This window comes from Poromitra crassiceps (genome assembly GCF_964638095.1).
Source record: "Poromitra crassiceps genome assembly, chromosome: 11".
NCBI classification, from domain to species: Eukaryota; Metazoa; Chordata; class Actinopteri; order Beryciformes; family Melamphaidae; genus Poromitra; species Poromitra crassiceps.
Window position 1 is genome coordinate 3,549,089 of NC_139643.1, and position 9,296 is coordinate 3,558,384.

At 41.4% G+C, this 9,296-nt stretch overlaps 1 protein-coding gene across 1 annotated transcript; it reads right to left on the reverse strand.

The window, feature by feature from the left end:
* Nucleotides 1-4,397: 4,397 nt before the first annotated feature.
* On the reverse strand, nucleotides 4,398-7,521 carry LOC310785727 (putative N-acetyltransferase 8B; the record flags this gene model as incomplete). The annotated part of the gene is made up of 2 exons (XM_083646863.1): nucleotides 4,398-4,674; nucleotides 7,124-7,521. The coding sequence occupies 2 exons, from the start codon at nucleotides 7,519-7,521 to the stop codon at nucleotides 4,398-4,400; spliced, it is 675 nt and encodes a 224-aa protein (XP_083502989.1).
* Nucleotides 7,522-9,296: the final 1,775 nt, after the last annotated feature.

The following is a 9,296-nucleotide window of genomic DNA, read 5'->3' on the forward strand; positions in this document are numbered from 1 at the left end:
GGAAGAAGTCTGGAGCAACTCGGACCATAGAATGCCTTTTATTTAAGGTGCAAAGTAAAAAGACAACGTTTCGACGTCAGTGCATCTTCATCGGGTCACAGAATGACAGGCTGGGGAAGCATTTAAAGGGCTGCCAACAGGTGGAGAATGGGGGCAGAGCCTACAATTAGCCAATGGCTAAGTCCTGCCCATTAGTCAATTACAGCCTCAGCAGAGCATCTACAATCAGCAATTATACAGTGTAAAGTAAGAAGGCCAAAATAGAGGCCTAAAATAAGATTTAAAATGTACAGTGCATTATAGGGGGGGGGTAGACTATAAAGACAAAGTGAACAGTTTTATAATAACAGAAAGCCCACAAAGGCCTAATATAAGATGTAGAGAGTGTATTATAGGGGGGGGAAGGAATTAGGCTATAAAAACAAAGTACAACAATAAAGGAATAAAGCAACAACAAGCCCAAAAATGAAAGGCAGCCAATAAATTTAAGAAGAAGACGTCTAGAGGCTGTGGGAGAGAACTCTCCCTCTCCCTCCAGCCTGTCATTCTGTTGACCTGATGAAGACGCACTGACGTCGAAACATTGTCTTTTTACTTTGCACCTTAAATAAAAGGCATTCTATGGTCCGAGCTGCTCCAGACTTCTTCCTTTGTGATTCTGCGTCCCTCCTGTGATGCACCGGACCTGCCTGTCTCTACAGCTGAAGCGCGGGTGGGATTCTCTCTTTTTGATCTATCTCTGAATATTTGTTTACACTATAACCGACATGGGTGATATAATAATTCGAAATGTGAGTATCGATCATTAATCTAATCGTTCACGCAGAACTGCATGATCCTGCTCTCATCTCGTCTCCCTCGTGTCGTGTGTGTGTGTGTGTGTGTGCGCGCGTGCAGTGAATGCCATGCAACTTGTAGCCTATAACGTTAAATTGTCTGACGGCAATCATGCAAAAAAATGATAATAGGAAGATAATAATAACGATAATGATGATGATGATGATGAATCATATAATACTGTAATAATAGCCTAATGAATAATCCACGCATTCACCAGTCACCAAAACGCTGCATGTGAAGATGTTTTAACCATAAAATGCTGGTCCTCAGCCTATACGCAACGGGATCTTGTTTAATCCAAAAGTGTGAAAGGCTTTGATCCTAATTTTATATTTCAGCTTATAGTGCAAGTCGAGCAGTTTGTGTGCTTTGCCTAATTTTGTCACGTGCATGATGCCCGTCTTGCATTGCCTATATATGATTTTATTGACAAACTGTCCCTAATGACCATGATTTATATGATAGGGATAAAATAAGGACGATTTCCCATCCAAATGCACATGTCACTCCCCACCCGCTCTGCAGTGTTTACACATGTGATCCCTCAGGTCAGGTGTGAAGGGAAATTCTGGGAAATAGCCAGTCTTGATTTACAGGTAATTTCCCTGTCTGTATGTGTGAAAACAGCTCAAGTGTCACAGAAACATTTCAAAGCCACATACTTGAGAAGAAGGGTTCATAGCTTCTCGACGTCGGGGTTAGAAAGCTCGATGCTGCTCATAAATTCCTCTTTTCATCCAAAGTCTGTGCTGGTGATATTACTTTTTACCGAGCTTTCGACCAGAGTGGCGCTGTTGAGCGCTGTGATGGCTAAATGGCAAAATGTTTTCTTCTGTGGCCCCTCTTACCTGTGGGGTGCCCCAAAGGTCGATTTTGGGCCCCGCCCTCTTCTTAGTATACATGTTGCCCCTAGGTGAAATCCTGGCAAAGCATAATATGGCCTTCCACTGTTTTGCAGAGGATGTACAGCTCTACCTACCCCTAAAGGCCAACAAAGGTAAGACTGCACTACATCCACTCCTTGACTGTTTAGCTGAGATCAAAACCTGGATGAGCGCCAACTTTCTCAGCCTAAATGAGGGTAAAACTTTATTATAGATTATTTTATTTGGCAACATTTCCCGGTCCCCTGTTGCCGTTGCCCTAGGCCCTCTCGGCCCAAACATGCGCTCCTCCGTCAGGAACCTTGGCGTGACCTTCGATAGTGCTTTTCAATTTGACAAACAGATAAGCTTTGTGGTAAAAACCAGCTTTTTTCAACTGAAACTTTTAGCTAAAACAAAACCTTATTTATCTCGAATGGACCTGGAGAGGGTGATCCACGCCTTCATCACAAATCCACTAGATTACTGCAACGCACTTTATGTCGGCATTGACCAGTCCCTGCTCCGTCGTCTCCAGATGGTCCAAAATGCAGCTGCCCGTCTTCTCACTAGCACCAAAAAGCGAGACCATATCACGCCTGTCCTGGCCTCTCTCCACTGGCTCCCCGTCCGTCAACGAATAGATTTTAAACTGCTGCTGATTGTTTTTAAAGCACTAAACGGGCTAGCCCCTTCTTATCTCGCCGAGCTCCTGGTCCACCACGCCCCATCCAGAGCCCTAAGGTCCGCTGACCAACTGCTGCTGGAGGTGCCCAGGACAAAATTAAAGTCCAGAGGAGACAGAGCCTTCACAGCTGCTGTCCCTAGTCTCTGGAACAGCCTCCCCTTTGATATCCGATCAGCCCAGAGTCTAGCTTCTTTTAAGTCCCTGCTAAAGACCCACCTCTTCTCCCTGGCTTTTAACTCGAGTTGAGCTGTCTTTTTCTGCGCTTTTCGTTTATTCTTTTTATTCTTTTCATTCATTTTATTCTTTTTATTGTCTCTCAACTTTTATCCATCTTTATTACTTGTTTTATTGCACTTTGTACTGCACCTTGCTTCTGATTAGTGCATTTGTACCTGCTTTATGTTTGTGTTTTTACCTGTAAAGCACTTTGATCGGCCTGTGTCGTTGTAAATGTGCTCTATAAATAAAGTTGACTTGACTTGACTTGACGGCTGGGAGCTCTAACCCGGAAAAAATTATATCACTCACATCAATTACAGTAGTAATAATAACAAGATTGAACAATCATATGATAGAGAAAGGCAGAGAGAAGGGGAGAAAAGGTGGGTGGAATGTGGGGGAGGAGAGAACAGGGAAGGGAGGAGATGGGGAGGGAACTTGGGAATGTGGGGGAGGAGAGATCAGGGAAGGGAGGAGGTGGGGAGGGAGCAGCATTGACAATGAATGGGACTGACCCAATGGTGGATCTACATCACATTCAGATACACATTCAGATATCTACAACATGGTTAATATTCACTTGTTTGACAAAGTTTGATTTATTTTGCAAGGGCATGATTTGTTCAAGAGAGAATAACAGATTTTAATGAAACAATCTTAATCAATTTATATTTGTAAATAGTCTCTCAAGCCAGACATGGACAGACATTTCATTTTTTGGGTGGAATGAAAAGCTGAATGAACCAATGTATTAAAATCTCAGTGATGTGATGTAATTTTAGCCTATTAAACCTTATTATGGAAACAGTATGATGATGGAAGCTCTAGTTAACCAACCCCTAGTCTCTCAAGCCAGTCTATCTCCAGACTGTCTGCTAGAACGAAATGAAATGTGAGTTCACGTGACCGGCTGATTTACCAAGCTAAAAAACTGCATGGAATTAGCATAAAGTGGGCATGTCTGTAGCAGGGATACTTGTGAGTACCCATAGAGCCCATTCTCATTCAGATATCTTGAGGTGAGAGATCAAGAGACCCTTTGAAAAAGTTTTCCCCTCGCCAAAATGTAGCCTAACCTTGGAGTGTTATTTAGCCTCCTTCCCATAGAGAGGCAACGTGACCTCCTACTTCCTGCTTCAGCACTGTACCAGAGATTTTCATCCACCATTTATTTTCTCATAGACATTTCGTAAATTGCTTCTAAAAAAAGTTTGACTTCGTCAAACCAAACGGTTCAGATATATTTAGAAACAGCAGAGACAACATAACATTTCACTGGGACCAAAACGTAAAAAAATTTGCGGATTTAAAGAAAATAATTTTTCTGTGTAGTTTTTTTAAGTTTTGGTCCACGTGAAATGTTCTATGGTCTCTCCCGATTCTAAATATAGCTGAACCATTTGGTTTGATGAAGTAAATCTATTTTTTATAAGCATTTTACGAAATGTCTATGGGAAAATAAATGGCTGATAAAAATCTCTGGTACAGTGCTGAAGCAGGAAGTAGAGGGTCACTTTGCCTCTCTATTGGATGGGTACCAGTGGAATGCCTTACAGTAGGTCTTCTAGTTTCACTCTAGCTTTAAAAATGAGCCCGCTACAGCCCCTGAAAGACAGTAACATCGCTTGGCAATTAAAAAAGAATTCCCTCGTGACTTTTACCCTGGGAACGCCATTCCCCCATGTCCCCGTCCCCCCATTTCCACCACTCCAGTACTGTTTATTTGTATTGAAGTAGGCCTATCAGTAACATTTTGTATATATATATATATATATATATATATACTATTAGGCCTGTATGCGTTTTGCCATTATCAGTAACCTGAGTCTGGCCAACATTAACATCCAATGAGGAGCCAGTGTGAAGTTGGTGTGTGATTGGAGGAGAGTGAATCCCATCTTCTGGTAGAGCGCAACACCGGCGGTCAATGGAGTGCTGGTCTGCAGGGTCACACTGGAGAAGCCTCGCTCTCTGCAGAAGTCCAGCACCGTCTGGACCAGCTGGGAGCCCAGGCCCCTCCCCCGGTACCACGACCAGACCGACAACCTGCACAGCTCCCCGCACCTTTCCCAACGGTGGAATAACCAATGACATGAAATTACATGATGTCATTATGCTGTAATAGATTATGTAATATTATGTTTGTTTGTTTAATGTTTATTTGTATAGAGACAGATACATTAACATAGAGCATTTGCAGGAAACAGTCTTATGTCATATATCATAACATTTCTAGCCTAAGCTCATTTGCAATGTTTGTCCCTCGATGTTACAGAGCAGGGGTGTCAAACATGCGGCCCGCGGGCCAGATCCGGCCCCCCAAAAGGGTCCAATCCGGCCCAAAGGATGACTTTGCAAGTGTGAAAATTGCACTGAGAATCCAATGTGATGCACTTGTGAAGGCTAAGAGTTACCAGGTTTCAGGAGCAAGTTAAATATTATGTCACCTATTCATGTTATCTGTATTAATCACTAAATAGTCAGCTATTTTCATTACCTTTGCTGGACTATAGAGAATTGCACAGTCGCCATCAATTGTAATCAGGGGTGTAGTGAAAAATACAGAGGTGGGTAAACTACCTTTACCCACCTTGTTTGCCCTCATTGATTGATACAGTTGATCTGAAAATAGGCGAGTAAATTATCTGCCTCATTTTAAAGGGGTGGGTAAATTGCGTTTACCCCCGACTACACCCCTGATTGTAATGCACAGTACAGACAGCAGATAATGTGCTTGATGGTATCTGAGATAACCCTACGTGTTGTAGGGTTGTACCTGTCATTCTTTACACTAAGATAAACGGGAACATTTTGAGGTTTTGTCATTTATAGGTTATTATTATTGATTATTGATTTTCATTGTCTGGCCCACTTGACACCAAACTGGGTCTCATGTGGCCCGTGGACTAAAATGAGTTTGACACCCCTGTAGAGTAAATATTTAAAACAGATATACAATAAAATATACAGTAAACAGTAAACAACAAGGATGGAGCGCACACACAAAATTATAATCAACATAAAACGGCGAGTTTACCCCCACCTGCTCTCCCACTTAGACCTACACACTCAGATACCCACAGACCTACACGGACATGATCCCCTCCCTGCCCCATCATATGCTTTATATTTTGCACTTTATAATTTGGGATAGTTTTTTTGTAATGCTTTGTCTTCTACTATTGATGTGACCACGGCGCTGCATACTAGGGCTGTGCAATAAAATCGATACAGCAATTTATCGCAATATTTTTTTCTGCAATACTGTATTGATATTTCAGAAAAATATCGTGATATATCGCCATATAGATTTTTTGCACAGCTGTGTGTTCAGTGACACAATAAGAATACTTTTTATTTCAGTGCGTTCAGTAACACACTCAACACTCAGTAGTTTTGACTCAAGTTGTCCACTAAGTTATCAATATAAAGGGATGTACATATTATTACATGACCTGGGTGGTACACAGCAATTTAATTTCCAGTAAATTATGTAGAGTATTGCAATATATCACAATATTTATTGTATCGCAATGTATCGTGATACAATCGTATCGTGACCCATGTATCGTGATCAGTGTTGGGGGTAACTCATTACAAAAGTAACATATTACATGTAATATATTACTTTTAGCAGTAACTCAGTAATATAACTTATTACAAATTGAGTTACATTTTATTAAATTAAAGCACATATTTAAAAAAGATACAATCATTTCCTAATCAAACTGTGTTTTTATGCAAATAACCACTATAGATGACAATAACAAAGGAAAATAATAACATTTAGAATTTTGGATTGTTTACACTGACTTCAAGGTGGTTGAAATTATTTTTCGGGATGTTCCAGGGCGGCGATGTCATTCTATCGCTGCTGTTGTTTTGGTAAAAGTAATGCAAAAGTAGTGTAATAAGTAACGAGTTACTCTACACAGAAAGTAATATTGTAAAGTAACTTATTACTTTCAAATGAAAGTAACTAGTAATATGTAGTATATTACATTTTGAAAGTAACTTGCCCAACACTGATCGTGATACGTATCGTATCGTAAGGTCCTTGCCAATACCCAGCCCTACTGCATACGTGCGGTTAGTCAAATTCCTCGTTTCTCATCTGATTACTTAATGTTGGCTATTTTTTCTTGACTTTTACTTCCGTATGTTTTGACTGAGGCATCGTACTTCACTACATTTTAAATCACATCAATTAGCCTACAGAGTACACATTCTATTGCTCTACGCAAATTACAGAAATCGACCAGTTGTGGAGCCATGCAGAGAGATTAGAGCAATCTGGCTTTATTTATGTTGTAACTTCCCAATTTTGCATGATAAACAAAGAGTCAAGTTTGTCATCTCATATCCTACTTTTCAAATTGCATGGAAAAGATCACATAACAGCATTTATTTTCTCTCTCGAAAAGGTAAACCCATAACTTACTTGGTACATACTTAGTAACTTAGTACCTTCTACAGTACTTGATAACATTCTCGTACTCTTTCCACTACTGACCTTTGCTTCCCGTTCTGTTTGGCCACTATGGCCACCATACCCACGACCCGGGACTTCCCGTTGACCTGGGCTTCGGCCACCCAGAAGCAGTCGTCTGGTCTGGTCAGGTAGTTCCCTGGGATGTCCTGCATGTCTGTCTGGAGAGCGGCCCTGATATAGCGGACAAACAGCTCATAGCAGCAGTAGTAGACCAGGCCCACCCAGCCTCCCACTAACACCAGGCCCACCAACACTGAGCCCAGGAAGTAGCCTGCAGCACAGAGACCCAGGGTGATGCAGAGGTAGAGAGGGCTGGTCGTGGCGCTGAGAAAACCAATAGACTCCAGCATGCCATCGCTAAACAGGGTCAGCACTGCATCCTTGTCCGAGGGACGGTACCGACGGATCACCGGCTGCATGACCGGAAGGAACTGCAAAGCAAGCCAAAAAAGAGAGCGAGTGTTAGGGAATGGAATTACCACTCCTCATCCGCAGGACAGAGGAGGAAAAGGCAGAGAGGAGGGGGGGATAAATGTGTCTGCATCGTGGAGTCTAACAGAGAGTTATCAGTTGTTATTGGACACGATGCACTGCCCAAGGTCTCAGCAAAAGAAGAAGTCCTCAATGCCACTGGGGTGAATCTATATGTGTGAGATGTCATGTCATGTTAACTCAAAGCATAATTATGCGTATGCAATTATTAGGCAACTATTAGCTTATTCTTCAGGAAATGGCATGGAACTTATATTTTTCTCTAACAGCGAGCGAGAAAAAGAAAGGAAAGGGTTAATAGAGAGAGAGAGAGAGAGAGAGAGTTATGCAAGCATCACCAGACTCATCTAGAGCCTGATCTACTCCGTGGTAATAATCACAAATCAATGAACACAGTTCATCACAATCATCCTACAATTCTACAATTGTACAATTCTCTGTTAGTTATCTGGGACTTGAACTTGATAGTCCCCTCAGCTTTGAAAATACAGGCAAATATGTTATTACTAAAGTTAACTGTAGAGTGAAATTTTTATACAGGAACAGGAAGTTTCTTAATCCTAGTTCTCTGAAATGACTTGCCTCCAGTCTAATCTTATGCCATTATGACACATGGTACCCAACAGGGTACCATGTATTGTTCTCTGGTCTAAAGGCAAATCTTAAACAGAAACTCCAAACTGCACAGAACAAATCCATAAGATGTGTGCTTAATCTTCACAATAGGTTTCATATTGGCGCTACTGAGTTTAATAAACTTGGTTGGTTACCGATTGATTTAAGGGTGAAGCAACTTAAATTGTGTCACATCACATTTTAAACGGCCTTAGCCCTGGTTATCTCAAGGAGGGTGTTGTAAGAACAAGTGAAATTCATTCCTATAATACCAGATCTGCCCAATATTCAATTCAGAAACCTATTGCAGGAAGCCAAACCCAAACCTAATTTCATAACACTGCTATTAACTTCTTTGGAATAATTGACCTGCTTCAGTGCAAGGCATAAACAACTGTGAATGTCTTTAAACGTGCTCTCAAGACTCATCTGAAAAACGAGATGTTGACTAGAGAGTAATTGCACCTTCGCTGAGATCCCATTTGTATATACCAGATGTGTATTTTATGTGTCATTGATAGACAATTTTTTCTGTTTTTCTTTTATAAAGTGCATTGTGTAATACTAAGGTTTTGATATTTGAAGGACCCCAGTGGATAATAAGCAGGCTTCTAGTTTGCAACTTTAAGCTGCTTTACTGGGCTATCCTTGGATCATTTTATTCTTCGATTTATCCGAAATAAAGCTAAACCTAAACCTACAAAAGGTAAAATACTCCATACAGTCAGTCTGCACTACACATCTAACTATGAAACTAATCTCCTTCTGCCCAGATGATTCAGCCTTACTTGGAATGTATTTGCCTTTCCAAAGTTGTCCTTGCTTGTGCGCAGTATAGGGTCAGTGGTGCCTTGCTTTTCACCCCCAGCCAGACGTCCTTCCAGTGTAACCAGTGTTACCAGATCTGCCACTGTAACCAGTGTTACCAGATCTGCCACTGTAACCAGTGTTACCAGGTCTGCCACTGTAACCAGTGTTACCAGGTCTGCCACTGTAACCAGTGTTACCTGCCACTGTAACCAGTGTTACCAGATCTGCCACTGTAACCAGTGTCACCAGGTCTGCCACTGTAACCAGTGTTACCAGG